This window comes from Emydura macquarii, unplaced genomic scaffold, assembly GCF_026122565.2.
Source record: "Emydura macquarii macquarii isolate MOO-44397 ecotype Brisbane River unplaced genomic scaffold, CSIRO-AGI_Emac_v2 contig_450, whole genome shotgun sequence".
In the NCBI taxonomy this organism is placed as follows: Eukaryota; Metazoa; Chordata; order Testudines; family Chelidae; genus Emydura; species Emydura macquarii.
Window position 1 is genome coordinate 7,087,371 of NW_027130587.1, and position 15,459 is coordinate 7,102,829.

Here is a 15,459-nt window from a genome sequence, read left to right on the forward strand (position 1 = left end):
CTTCCTCTTGTTTAATTTTTCTCTACAATTAGTACACTTTATCTCCCCCCTCCTCCCTCAAAAATAAAAAAACACAGTTAAATGGATCTGACGACAAACAGGCAGGCAGACAAGTGACAAGATGATAGGGATGAGGAGCTTATTTGCTAATCTGTCACTAAGAAAATCTGCCACTGAGTATTCTATCTGACTGCGCAACAGTATCAGAGTCAGTGAAAGGTCTGGAATTAGCCATTCTCAAAGTACAAGTGAATCTGGGGCTTACTGTCCATGTAGAACATCTGCTAATATTTAATTGTCTTCACCTTCATCCCTGACTGTTTTTAGCAGCGAGTCTGTCAGGATTTGCACATTCTGGTAAAACATCTTTAGAAAATCTTAGAGAAAAATAATGTTTATTTGGGGCAGAGTTTGGTGGAGGTTCTAAGTTTAAAATAATTCTCATGAAGGATACCAACCAGAGTGGGGTTTTGAGGTTTTAGCTTGTTTTCGTTGCAGCATAATCATTAGGCTGTTTGTACTGAGTCTGATCTGACTTCCCTTGGTTTTATCCTAGTATAAATCCATTGAATCAGATTCAGCACCCAGTTACACTGGTGGAAAAACACAGGACCCACTACCATAATAGCGAGAGTGGGTAAAATGTACTTTGCTGGCGGGATTGAGTGTGCAAAAAAACAGAGTGCGGTAGTTTGCGGGAAAACACTAAATCTCTTGTCATTTGGCCATAAATAGAATTTCAGCGATGTAAAGGAAGTTTTTCTTTTTCTCTCTTTTTTTTTTTTTTTTTTTTAAATAAAGATTTTAATACTTAAATTTAAACAACGCATAGAAAGAGATTTGATGTCTATTTTAACAGGAATTAAAGTATTTTTTAACATGGTTTAAGCAAAACCTGTTTTATTCTTTTAGTGGTAAAATTGTATCTGAATTCTGTTTTTTTTATATATATATGTAAACACTGATCATGGTGTGTGTGTGTGTGTGTGTGTGTGTGGTTTTGGGGGGGAGGTGTTTGGTTTTTTAGTAGCATGGGGGAATCTGTCTCTCTTGTGGAATTTGCAGGATCGAGCAAGATAAAAATGCAAGAAACAATGCAGGAGCGAGTGGGAGTGGGATTAAAAAAATAGTCCCGTGCAGGGCTCTCTTATAATCTGATTTGCTGATGAGTTGTATAAACCGTAAAGAAGGAAATCTGCAGTGTTTTACATGGCACTGACACCAGAAACCCTGAGAGCTATCATGAATTCTTTTAACTGGAGCCCTTGAGTGCTCTGCTGCTAGGGTCATCAGCATGGCATCTTTATTTTTTCCTTATGTGGAGGAAGTATTGAAGTCGGAGCTAGTTTTTTCTCAGTCCCGTGTAAATGCTCCTTTTTTTGTCTATTTAATGCACTGCATGTAAGCATTAAGTTTTTTAAACTATCCATTGGTAGTTCCTTTACCATGTCTCATGTCTGCTTTTCCTTGTCAGGACTGAGAAGAGTAGCGTTTCTGAAGACTGTGAACCAGGTGAGCAAGAAATAATTGCTGCTTTCTACTGAAAAATAGTAATGGTGGGGGATGGGAAAAAAAAGGCCTACGTACCTTCTAATAAATATCAGATTTCCCCATGAAGCAGATAAACTCTTCAGTTCTTTGGTGGAGATGATGACATGCCATGTGAAATGTATTTGCTGAGTACACACTCTCCCTGCAATGGGCTGTAGTTATAGCTATTGTACCGAAACCTTTCAATACAAATGACAAAAGTGTAGCAAACATCGCTGCCTATCACAGCGTCCCGTAATGTACTGTGCTTTTCATTGTGTGGGGCTTGGAATCTGTGAATGCTTCTGTTGAATAGCTTGTTAGAAGAGAGACGTCATGGGGAGGATAGTGCCTTATATATTATGTATTTTGATGGGCAATAAAGCATTCTGTGACTCTCTGTATGAGGGATGGGGTGTGCGTGCGTGTGTACGTGTACAGATGGGCACACGCTCCCCCTTTAAAATGAGCCTATTTGAGTGGAAAATGCATTATTATTTAAAAACAAACGCAAAAGGTAATAACAAGAATGCCTATCCCCAAGAATAAGCTGAATAATGGTGGGCAAAAGCCTGAGAAAATATGCAAGCTTTATTCTGTGCCTTGAAGGCCTACAGAGATTGGCTCTGTTATACTAGTGGCAACAGTGAATTACAGTCTAGGATCCTTTCTAGAGAACGTCCTTTAAACACATCTCTGAAACCTTTGTAACATTGATTGATTGATTGATTGATTGTCAAAATATCCCTATGAGACAGATAAAGGAGTAAATATTTTCCCTATTTCACAGATAGGGAAGCAGAAATATTTGTCCTATGACCTTTTGGGTAGGCCTTGATGGAAGAGAACACTTTGAAGATAATGGGGCTTAAGCACGTTATTAAATGCGCTGCTGAATCAGAGCCTTATTTACTAGGGCCTTCTCTGCCAGAGGAAGTTGCCCTAGTTTAACTTATGGTTTACTTTTAAATCAGAGTAGTTAAACTGGTGCAAAAGGCTGTGCCCATGAGCACTCTTATTCTGGTTTAAACCAGGATTACTTAAAGTTTGGTTTAAATTGATTAGAAATCTGTGTAAACTGAAGTGAAATAAGCCCCTCTCAAACTGAAATAAGAGCATTCACACAGGGGTTTGACCTTTTAACTAAATCAGTTAAAAAAGTTATTTAAATTAAACCAGTGAAGTTTTCTCAGATAGACAAAGCCTTATCCTATCCTCTCTCTGCCTTAGTTTTTTTTTCTGTACAATGGGATTAGTGATGATTACCTACCTGTGCAAAGTGCTTTGAGATCTAGGGGTGAAGTGCTAAGTGGTGGTAGTAACAGGTTACTGTCTCGAATTTAACATGCAGGCAATGAGGTTTTTCCTTCCCACACGTTGATAATTAGTGGCCAGTTATTGTGTTTCATGCCTCTGATTTATTTTTTTCATGCTAGGTACCTCAGGAGAACTGAGTGGGATCAGACATATCAAAATAGAGCCAGATGAGCTGGACATCATTCAAATCACTGTGCCAGGTAAAATCTAAAGCATTTGAATTGCTCAGAAATATTGAGGTGAAGAACATTGGCCTTAGATTGCCCTGTGTGAAGGTTTTGCTTTGGGAAAGGCACATTGCAGGAAATTGGAATATCCCTTAGCCTCACTTTCTTTTATGATATATTTCGCCCCCAGCTCCCTTTCTCTTCTGACAGCCAAGTTAGCTGTGCATCAGAAAGTTAATTGATTTCTTGGGGAGACCTTTGGGATAACACACAGTGTTCAGATTTTGTTTTTTCAAGGGCTTGTTCTGTTTCAGTTCATTTTATGCTTTCTCACTGTCCCATCCCACTTCTGGCGAGGCAGGCTGGGAGCAGAATCTCCTGGAGAGGATGCTAATACTCATCGTACAGTGATAAGCAAGAAGCACCGAGGTAGTAGGTGACCATGGCCTTCCTCGGTCCCTGAGCATGTGCTCTCCACCTAAGCTCCAATGAGTATCACTGTCGCTATTTACAGCGGTGGGAAGTGAGATACAGAAAAAAGTACTTGTCCAGGTCAACAAATCCATGGCAGGGCTGAGAGTAGAATGTAAGTGTTCTGACTCCTAGCCTTGTGCAAATAAAGCTACAGTCCTTCTTGCTTTTAGGAGGAGCAAATTAGAAACAGTAGTTGCAGCCGGCTGGGGAAAGATATGGAGTGGGTCCAGAAGGGATTTTTAAAGTGACCTCGCTTTAAGTGGTATCTATCGATTTTATTTTGAAGAGGAACACCTATGGTGTGGATGCACCAGTGTGAAGAAAATGCTGTTCTAGGCAGATCCCTTTAAATAATGGCCTCCACATTTCTGTAGCACTTTGTGTTGGCTCCAAAGGGTGTAATTGGATCATGAGCCTGTTAAAAGCTGGTGATCTATCATAGCTTCTGTCTCTCATTAGCAGATGTGCCCTGTAGGACCACTGGTGACTTCTCTGCAGCCTGCATATGGCTAGAGCTTACCATTGTACAAATGAATAAATAGTAGCTCCAAGCAACCAGTTCTAAGGCTACCAAGCTGCCAGTGCGCCATCTGTGATGCACCTATGCTAGATGGTCTTGTTTCAATTGGACACACACACCCACCCCTAAATGTTTTCAGTCATACTGGCAGGGTGGACCACACATTCGCTGCCCCCTTCCTTGGCGTGTCCCACCCTAAGAAGGTGTTCTGCTGGAAGGGAAGAGCAGTGACTTCAGATCTCCATGGGTTGCCTAGAGAGGCTTCCCATGATCAGTTGCAGGCAGAACCTGTGAGACTTGGTCCTCCGGTGCTTAGAAGGGCTGGGAATAGACAGAGGTCGATGGGGGCCTGGTAGGCCAGATAAAAGAGGCTGGCTGCTTCTACTAGGGGCCATTTCTGGATGAAGCCAGGACAGGGATGGCTCACTCTCTCTCCCCTAACCCAAGTAATCTGGCCTGAGCAGGCCTCTAACCTTGAGAGTATTTGCCTTGGAGATCTGTGAAGGACTAATGTTTATGTTACGGACTTTAATGCCCAAGTGACTATTTTGAGCTGAGATGTAACTTCTTTTCTGTTAACCCCGGAAGGGGACTGGATGGAGAGCTGACCTGGCTGGAGGGGTAGGTTGCAGAAGTGCTAGGACATTGTGGCCTCAGGACACAAACGGGTACTAGCATCCTGCTACAAGGAGGCAATCTGATGGTGAGCGAATACCATAACATAGACCAGTGTAATTCCAGAGTAACCCCATTGAGTTACCATGGATTTATACCAGTGTAACGGAGAGCAAAACGTGGATCCCAGTCTTTATTTAGCCCTAGTGTTTGGCTATAGTATCTAGCTATAGTATCTAGTTATCTAGTATCTAGCTATCTAGATACTATCTAGTATAGTTATCTAGTATCTAGCTAATATCTAGCTATAGTTCAGATGTTCTGAATTAGAGCCACCTGTGTTAATCCGATGCAACTCCACTGAAGTCAGTAGAGTCATTCTGGATTTTACACCAGTTTAATGAGAGCGGACTTTATCCCATAGTTAATATAGAGGAAGGAAAAAGGATCCAGGTGTATTGCTAGATCAAACATTATCACTTTCAGCTCACCGTGTAATGGGAGAGAGAAAAACTAATGGCTGGCATTAAGAGGTGTATTTTTATATAAGCCTAAGGAAACTGAGTTATCATAGTTTTGGGGCCCTGGTTAAATGACACTTTGAAGTTCAGTGTCCACATAAGGTAATAAAAACTGAAGGCCGAAATAGTTAAATCAGAGGGAGTACAGTTTAGGGCAAGAAAGATGATTAATAAAATGGAGGTGCTCACATATGAGGAGAAATTGTTGAAATTTGGATTATTTATTCTCAGAGAAGGTGATTAAGTAGTGACCTGACTGAAGTATTTAAAGTAGCTAAAGGTTTATTTTAAAATTAAATTTGGCGATCTCTTTGAGGGCATTGGAGAGGCCAGCACTAAAGGAAACAGGTTTAAATTAAGAGGGTCTATGTGTAAGAAAAATGTCAGGAGGCATTTTTATGGAGTGAGGCAGCATGAGTCGGTAGAATGGTCTTCCTGAGGAGCAGGTGGTGGAGTCAAGCAGCATTAATTTCCAAGCCAGAATTGGATGTCTAGATAATTGTCATCATGAAGCCATTTTTGTTCTTCACCCTTTGTGAGGCATACGAGGAAACTTCTGCAGTTGATGCTGTTTTCCCCAGTTTGGAGAGGTGGGATATGTTACAGATGTGTTTCTTACGTCCTCTGACAAGCGTTAAAATGTATAGGAAAACAATGGTAGAGTTGCCATCAAAACATTCCTAACACAATAGCCCAGATCCTCAAAGATACTTAGGTGTCTAACTTCCACCTCAATGGGAATTAGATGTTAAATACCTCTTGAGGATCTGGGCCAGTGTGACTAGTCCTACTTCTGATCCTATGTGCCTTTGTGACTGTGTAGCTGAATCTCTTATCAAAGCAACATGCAGAGTCTCATGTTGGGTTAAGTTTAGTTTTTCATTAATTCTTGTGGATGGACCATAAAAATTTGAAGTCTGCTTCAAGGGACAGTGCTGGGCTTTCAGAACTGTCTTTGGTGCTTTGTTCACAGACCGATCCCCCAGTTCCGATGAAATGCACGACCCAGTGACCAGCCACATGACTTCAGACAATTCCAACTACGTGCTAGAAACAGTAACAGGTAATAAAAATAAACTGCTTGGCATTAGAAAGCTCGGGAATCCTACAAACATCCAAAAAAAAAAAAAAAATTCAGGCCAACATTTTCAATAATAGGAGCCTAAAGTGGGGGTATGTCTACACTGACAGCAGCAAATTCACCGCTGTCAGATTGATTTATCTGAATCACTTGAGCGGAAGTGAAGACTTTCTCAATCGATCTGGAAGTCGATTTAATAAAACCACCTCCCCAAAAAGTGTAATGCTGCGGCAGTGGATACGTGTTTCCTGTAGGTGCAGCGCAGTGGAGACAGCACGCTAAAGGAAAGTTACGAAGTTGACGAAGTTACTCTGTGTAGCTTGCGTAACTCCTGTCGACTGCCGCCGGCAGTGTAGACCAGGCCTCAAGGTCCTAATTCCACAATTTCACACTTCAGTAAGTGTTCTGACTTTTCAAAATTGCTAAGCCCCCAGCAGCTCCCATTGACCAGTAAGAACTGCTGAGTGATCACCACTAGTGAAATTGGGTCACTCATTCGGGAGCATAAATATGGAAATCGGAGCCTAATAGGCTTCTGTCACTGGAAGTCTTGGCCTAAAGACATAGCCTTGTCACACTGAAGTTTTCTCAAATGTGTCTAATCGAAAACATGCTTGAGAATCCAGATGCTAAATGTTGTCAGCTATTTGTTTTTGTTCCCCCCATTGCATATTTAAATATTGTCATTGTATTAGAGTAGTGCCAGGATTGCTGTAAGTAGTAAGGGACAGTTCCTGCCCCATGGACTCGTCTTTTAAAATAGATGTAAGCTCCATGAGGCAGGGACCATCTTTTTTGTTGTGTGTTTATACAAGGCCTCACATGATGGGGCTCCTAGGTGCTATGATAAATACCAATAATAAATAATCATCATAACAAAATAAACAGGTGGAGGGGAATCAGGGACAGAGGGGAAGTGACTTTGCTCAAGGACATTCCACAGGTGCGAAGTGAATCTAAGGTACCATCCTATCAGAACTATTAAGTGGAGAAGACATGCTGTTGGGAGGGAAAGCCCCCTTGTTTTCATGGCACATGTTGCTGGCAATTTGCAGAAGCCAGCAACAATAGCAATGAGCACTGTGAGAAAGACAAAGTAAGATGGTGAAGCAGTGGAATAAAAAGCACAGTCAGCAAAAGGCCTTTCCTTGAGGATTAACGTTTATAACAAGAAAGCAGAATCGAGAGAGACTAAAGAGAAAATGTTGTTGCCTTGACTTCAACTTGGTCCTAGCCTGACCTTCCCCAAAGGCTGCTCTCCTCCTCCTGACAGCTGAAGTAGCTCCTCTGATAGCCTTGGCTTTGGGAACCTGTGAAAGGGGATGTGAATCTGAGCTGAAGTAAACACCTTGCATGCTGAGAACCAGGCAGTGCCCTTACAAACTGTCAAAAAGATGGACCAGAATGCGTTTCCTGTATCACTCGGTTTTGTGTTACATTGGCTGAAGCAGGAGGAGGCAGTCCCCAAACTTCTTGGTTTAGTGGTGTTCTGTTATCTGGGACATGCTGGCTATACGCTGGGCATTCCCAGTACAGGAGGAATACACTTCTCTTGACTAGCTAGCCCATCTGACTGTATTTTCATCCCTCAGTCTAGCCTCTAGCAAATTCTCATGCCTGCTCCTTGAGAGGTCTTGCAGGCATATTGACTGATTATGCAGGAGAAACTGATAAATCTTTTGCTTTCCTTCCAGTTTCAGATAAAGGGCCCAGCCAGGATTTACGACACGAAGAAAAGCCGATGGAAGGTAAGAATGAGTTTGTAATAAAACCAGGCCAGATTATCCTCTGATAATCTCTGGTTTGTTTGAAGCCCTGATTAAAACAGATGTATTTTATTTTATTATTTATTATTGATTTGTATTATTGTAGGGCCCAGTCATGGACCAGGACCCTATTTTGCTAGCGCTGTACAAACACAGAACAAAAAGACAGTCCCTGCCCCAGTGAGCTCCCAATCTGAGTATAAAACAAGAGAGAACAGCTGGCAGACAGACTGCATTGGGTGGACCTTCTAAATTCTTGGCAAGGTAATCAGCTTCCCAACCACCCTGTTCAGAAGCACATCTTGGTATTTCAATAACCAGATCCTCAGATGGTGTATATCAGTGTCACTCCATTGACATGAGTGAAGTTACTCTAGTTTGTACCAGCTGAGAATCAATCCTAGCAAATTTACTTGCCACAATAGTGGTATCAGCTGCAGGATTGGGGGTTATTTTTTTTAAGTATTAAGTTGCAGTGATGCACTATCTAATTAAATCAGTTACCATTGGTAGTCTGTTCCAAGACGTGTCACTAAGAGCTTGATCATGTGCCCATGAAGCTCAGTAGCAAAGCTCCGATTGACTTAAATGATGCAGGAGCAAGCCCTGAATTAGCAGATGCTGTACAGCTCCCCAAAGGAAGAGCGATTGACCATCCCAGCCAGCTGTTCATCTGGCTGTGCGGTAGCCAGGAGGTTAGTAGTGAAGGTTGGGTATGCCTTCCTGACTTCCACTGGACTAGAGACTAAATGAACAACAAAAATGGAAACAGCTCTTTAGGGTTTGGACCACAACTTCTCAGTGTTGTTTCAATGATGTGCCATTGGTCCGTTTATCTCTGAGTGGTCCAAGAGTGAAGTCTTCCGACTTTGAAAATGAGTCATGTGCTGTGTTGGGGGGTGAGGAAGGGAGAGAGAGATTGAAAATGTAGATTACAGAATAATATGAGAATGTTGTGAACTTGGATTCAGGTCACATGTGCCTTGTGTTGAAGGTCACCCCTTTGTATTTTCCTGAAGATGACTGTATTAATTCCAGAGGACTTGAGTCCACACCTAACTCAGATAATAGCCACATAATTTATTCTAGTCTATATGATGATATTATTCAACAGGGAAGCAGCGTGGTCCAGTAGGTAGAGCACCAGCGTGTAAGTCAGTCCAGACTCTGTGTTCTAGTCCAGGCTCTGCCCCTACCTACTGTGTGGCCTCAAGCGAACCACTTCCCCTCTCTGCCTCTGCTTCTCCACCCACCCTCTGTCGGGCTTGTCTTTTTAGACTGTAAACTGTCTGGGACAGAGATTGTGTATGTACAGCATCAAGCACAGTGGTGCCCTGATCTCCGTTGAGACTTCTAGAATAGACCTGTAATGCAAATTAGAATAATAAAAATATGTTCAGTGCTTCTTTTTTAATAGGTTCATTTTGATTCCATTGTTCTTTTCTAATTATCTCCAAAACTTATTCCTGCATAAGAACATAAGAATGACCATACTGGGCCGAACCAATGGTCCATCTAGCCCAGTATTCTGTCTTTTGACAGTGGCCGGTGCCGGATGCTTCAGAGAGAATGAACAGAACAGGGCAATTTTGAGTGATCCATCCCCTGTTGTCCAGTCCCAGCTTCCAGTAGTTGGAGATTTAGGGACATGCAGAGCATGGGGTTGCGTCCCTGACCATCTTGACTAATAGCCATTGATGAACCTATCTTTCATGAGCCTATCTGATTGTTTTTTGAATGCAGTTCTACTTTTGGTCTTCATAACATCCCATGGGAACGAGTGCCACAGGTTGACTGTGTGGACTATATTGCTAAAAATTAAGGGACAGAGCCCATGTTTTTACCTCCCTTAAATAGTTAAATTGTTCATGACTTTTATCTGAATTTTTCATTTTAATTTTTTTTTTAATCTGCTGCTGTGTGACTGAAACATTCTTAAACAAAGAATTACCAGTGTTTGAGCCTAATCTTGTGGTACTTTTTGTTCTACTGCTATTAGTCAGCAGGAGGGACTCAGCTTAACCAACAGTATTGTGCTGAGTGAATAATAACGGCAAGAAATCCTGTTGCCATAAATGTGACGAGATTGACCAGTAGCTTGTAAGGAAGTAAACAAGCCATTTTAAAACAACAGCGTACTTGTGAAAATAGAGGGATGATGCAAATGAAAATCATGACACTTCGCATTGGCTGTGACGCTGTCATGCAGTTAACAGGGAGATAAAAGGACATCAGTATATATTCATCAGTAGATAAATAAAACGGCATGGAAGAAATAAGTCATATAACCATCAAGAATGAGGCAGATGCAAAACAAGGTAATTGAGGAATCCTTCCTACCTCTCAGTGCTTCCGTTCACATCAAGCAGTCTGCACTATGATCTGATACAGTCCCGCCACCTCTGGAAAACAGCTGGCTCCAACCCATAGTGTCTTGTCAGGAGTCTCTGATGTTGCCACAGGGCTGAAGGAGACTGGGAAAGCCCGTCTTGCCTGGGAGCTGATACCATTGGTCACAAGAGCCTTTTGACCTTTTGTCAGCTGTGGGGCATTGCCCGTGATCCTGTGTGATGTTCCTCCCCCATCCCTGGTGCGGATGGAGTTTGGTGATGGCTGCTGTAAGGAATAGCATTGGCTTTAAAGGAGCAGCAGCAGAGGGTTAGAGTGCCTGTCCAAGTCAGTGGAGAATAGGGGCGTCCCAGCTGCTTGGTTGTACGTCTCTGGTGTTAGAGGTGGTTTATTTGTCAGTGTATTTCTCTTGTTTTCCAGATGGCCTAGGTGACGTTTTAAGTCATTTGAGGAAACAAGTTGAAACTTTGTTCAACACGCGATACGGTAAGATGTTCATTAACCATTGTTTTTAATGCTGAGCGCCGGTCTCTGCCTCAGGGAGCTAAGAACTTGGCTAATTGTTCAGAGCTGTCACCTACTATTTCCAAACCAGTTGTTGACTGAACGTGTAGTCTAATTTGTTCATTTGCTGTCTGCTGGGCTCACAAATGCATTCAGATTCTCACTGGACCTTGTTACTGCAACTCTTCCTCTTGATTTCCTGGAAAACTCTGTAGCTGGCTACTGCCCAGGAATTGCCTCAGTGACCGACAGACTTTCAACCACACTGGAAAAGGGCTGGAGTAAATTCCTCTTCCGTTGTTAGAAAATTTCAGAAAGCCTTTTCAATGAGATTGCTCTGGAGTGTGTCAAGGTATTGGAGGATTATAATAGGTCATCAATGGAGTATGGCAGTGTGGTCCAGTGGATAGAGCACTGGACTGGGAGCCGGGAAACTTGGGTTGTGTTCTTACACCATGTGTCCTTGAGAGAGTCATTTGAGTCCAGATTTTCAAAAGTGCTTACTATTCCTCCTGGGAAAATGTCATTAGCTTCCTCAGTGCACTCTCCTCAGAAAAATGGGGCTATGGTCTGCCCATTTTAACAAACAACATGGAGAAAAGTGCTATATAACTGCTAAATATTGTTGTGTGTTTTTATTACAGTGCAGGAGTTTGTAGCAAATCTTGATTGAGTTCAGGGTGAACGTGGGGCACAGTTTGTGTGAACTGAAATGTACTTAAAAACTACACACACACACACACACACGAATTAACCAACAAACAATACAAGAGACATGTAAAATTACAAGTACATTTTGAGAGTAAACAGGAAGTTTTCTTTACCTATCACAGCGAAATTCAAGGCTCCGTGTTTCTCCCACACGGGCTGATGTCACAAACACCAGAAGTAGAGTAGGGGAACTGCAACCCTTAGGCTGCTTTGGCTGACATGGGCAAATTTTGCAGTCGAAACACCCTCCATTGAGCTGAGGTCTTGGCAGTTAAAAGAAAGAGGAAATGGGTTTTCAAGTGTGTTTAAAAATGTACTTATTTGTCATTTTAAGGCTAAACCTTCCATTCTGTTGATTGAATTAGAATCTTAAACAGGGTTGTTGGGTGGTTGGGGTTATTTTTGGTGGTGATTATGGGGTTTTTATATATAATATATATATATATATTTAGAAAGCACTTCAGTTCCAGGTGAAATGTGGGCAGCTTCAGATCAGAAGGATCCTTTAAAATAAGAAGACAATGGTGCTGGAACAGTTTTTACAAGAGGGGTGCTGAGAACCATTGAACCAAACTGTAAATTCCATACATGATGGAAACCACTTCAAGCCAGGGGATGTGGCAGCACCCCTAATTTCAGTACCTATGCAGGAAGAGCCTTCTGAGATGGTTGAAATAGATTGTTTTGCCATTGTTCTGCAAAGCAGAAATGATCGGTAAAGAGATTCTGTTCCTGGTGATGCTCGTTTATTAAAGACTTGTAGACTAAACAGTGGGAAATCGGATTACTCTCATGTTTGGTGATCAAGTGTAGAGTCTGTCGAGTCTAAATTGCTCATTCAGATTTAACCCAGGGTTTCATTTTTTTCCTTTTTGACCAAAAGCTGTTGCTCTGTGATGGCTGGTCAGTAGTCTGTTGCCCAGATTTTCATAAGAGCTGAGCTCCCAATGAATACAACGGAGAAATTCCCTCTTTCTCCACAGAGAGCTCTGAATGGGAGCTGCTGTGGTCCAAGTGCTTTTGAAATTTGAGCCATATGTGAAAAGAACATGTGTCATCAGTCCAGTTCCAAGTGGACGTGTGTCCTCATCACACAACCACTGCAACAGTTGTCACGAACGACCACCCTTGTTGCTAGTCTCAGTGGAGTGGCCAAAGGCTGCATGTGTCATGGAGTGCGAGCTACTCTCTTGCCCTTAAAAATTGTCTCTCCACATCAAAGTTTAAGGCACGTTGGAGGGGCATGTTTAAGATACACAGTGGATTCCAGTCACCAGGCCTGTTAGTCCAGTGCCTTTCACCAACATTAAGTTCACTCAAACCACTTCTGTAACAGTAGAAAGTTTCCTAAGCCCACTCTAGAACTTTGGTTCTTGGCTGTGTATAGCCTGACTTGGCTTGCGAAACCCATTGGTGAGTGCATGTTACATGGTTAGCTTTGTGTTGATTTGCAGAGGATAGGAGTTTGACTGCCCCAGCCAGGGAGCTTTAGCTCAAGTTGTAACAGTTTGTGCATTCAGCTCCGGAAGTCCCCAGTTCAATAGCAGGTGTATTGGTCGAGAAGGCCCAGAGGAGAGTCTATAACACAACACCAGGGGGTTACACTTGCACTACAGAACTGTCACAATATGGCGATTTTGTGTGCAATTCCCCCTTCTGTTCCAGAAATCTGGCAATTGCAGAGGGATGGAGATCTACAAGAATACAGACATGGGGTTCCCTGTTTCTTTAGGAGAGTATTTCCCAATGTTTTAAGGAAACCCCGTTTGGCACGAACATTGCTCCCATGAGGAGAGGAGAGAGAGAAAGAGGACGAGACATAGGGTGTGATGTCTGTTTTACTTGGGCTCAGTTTCAAGGCCTAACGAACTAATGAGACTTGATCCTTACTCAGCTAAAGCCATAGGAATTTCGGAGCCTGTCAAAGTCCCCTACGCCAAGTTCCTGATGTACCCAGAAGACCTGTTTGTGGTGGGTTTGCCTGAAGGCATCTTACTCCGGCGTCCTAATTGCTTTGGCATTGCAAAGCTGAAAAAGATACTGCAAGCTAGCAACAGCATCCAGTTTGTCATTAAGAGGTAAGACAAGTCTAGTTATCCTGTTACTAGTGCAGTAGAACCTCAGAGTTACGAACAACTTGGGAATGGAGGTCGCTCATAATTGTGAAATGTTCATAACTGAACAAAACATGATGTTCTTTCAACAGTTTACAACTGAACGTTGACTTAGTACAGCTTTGAAACTTTACTGTGCAGAAAAAAAATGCTGCTTACCCTTTATTTTTAGTAGTTTACGTTTAACACAGCACTGTACTGTATTTGCCTTCTGGGGAGGTTGGGCAGTGGGGGGTCTCAGCTACTGACTGATTGTGTACTTCTGGTTCCAGATGAGGAGTGTAGTTGACTGGTCTGGTCATAATTCTGGTGATCATCATCAACTCGTTCTGCTGTATCTGTAAACGTACAGGGGAGGCTTCACCTTATGCTACTGTTTGTGCTTTTACTTCTAAAGAAGAGACCCATGTCCCACAAATTCTCTGGAACACATCCATAGCTTGATCTTCTGCAATAAATGTTTCCTACGAAAGTAATCTAATTGTTACTTGTTTGAACAGTTGCTGAAAGGAAGTGGTGTATTGTTGATCTCCTCTTCATTTGCTGTGGAGGGGTAGCACTGAATGAATGGCTCAAAGGATTTTGTAATAGGAGTCAAAGCCTGTCACCTTCAAGGCTCTGGTGCAAGTGCTACTTAAGTCATTGCTATCTGAGTGCAAGATCATTGCCTGGAGGGAAGAGCTGATTGCAGAACTTCCCTGGATGTGTGGATTGATATCTTTGAATTTGCAGGATGTGGGACTATGTGATAGTCTTGTGTTTACATAAGGCTTTTCCTCCAAAGTAGGATCAAAGCCGTCTACAACTGATGGCACAAACTATTTGTATGTGTGCAACCTGCTGGTTAAGTGTGTTAGGTCTTCATCTAGTAGCTGGTGCATGTAGGGGATAAAGGCATGCTGTTGCTACCAACTGAGGGAGTTTTTCCTTTGGCTCAAACAGTAGAAGGCTGTGCTCGGAGAGCTGAACATCCCAGGTTTCATTCCCACTAGTAACAAGGATGTGTCTGAAGGTGGGGGAACTGTGACCTATACCTGGATCAGTTTTTAGCCACAACTAAAATATAGCACCTGTTAAAGCAGCCAACAGGAACATGACACAACAGTGTAAGCCAGAAAGTAGAGAGAAATTCTATATCCAGTAGAAACTGCAGTTATAATTTGTCCATAAATACTGAGATCAACACTTTTATTGTTGAGGAAAGCACCACAGGAAATTCAGTGACCACAAATGGGCAGAGGCTTGATTTTACATATGTTGCAAAAGGCGGCACCTCCAGCAATTGAATGTTCCTTAACACCATGTTGGGACATTATAGCAGTGTTGAATTAAATGGAGGAAATCAGTTCACTGCATCACCAGCAAAACGTCCTGCAGCACCTAAGATTTTCAAACCCACCTAGAGGAATTAGACTTTATAACCCCCATTAGTTTCAATGGCAGGCAGGCATCTAACTCCCCTAGATGGCTCTGAACATTTCAATCTATAGGTATTCCTTGGAGGTCTCCCATCTAAGTGCTAATCCAGCCTAGCTCTGTTTCTTTTAGATGATCTGATTTAATCACAGCTGCAGGTGGTATAATTGCAGGCCTTTAGGTTTGTAGAAATCCAATTTAAGATTGTGTTTAATTTCCCCAGCCAGATTAAATACGTTGATGATAAAACATCTAAACTTGACTGGGTGAGAGGGTGCATGGAGGAGAAGTTGGAACACATTCCCTGGTTCTGCCCGGTTACCGGCTTTTAGGGTCTGAGTGAGTTTAGGAGCTGCCTGGCATTTATGCCTCAA

General features: G+C 42.4%; 1 protein-coding gene across 7 annotated transcripts in view; it reads left to right on the plus strand.

The window, feature by feature from the left end:
- GTF2IRD1 (GTF2I repeat domain containing 1) overlaps positions 1–15,459 on the plus strand; it is a 154,136-nt gene that overhangs the window by 102,390 nt on the left and 36,287 nt on the right. For all 7 annotated transcript variants that reach the window (XM_067537895.1, XM_067537889.1, XM_067537891.1 and 4 more), the window contains exons 12-17: positions 1,475–1,512; positions 2,967–3,047; positions 6,118–6,207; positions 7,920–7,973; positions 10,761–10,826; positions 13,450–13,633. In XM_067537895.1, coding sequence (XP_067393996.1) covers positions 1,475–1,512; positions 2,967–3,047; positions 6,118–6,207; positions 7,920–7,973; positions 10,761–10,826; positions 13,450–13,633 — 513 coding nt within the window. The remainder of the gene's footprint in view (positions 1–1,474; positions 1,513–2,966; positions 3,048–6,117; positions 6,208–7,919; positions 7,974–10,760; positions 10,827–13,449; positions 13,634–15,459) is intronic.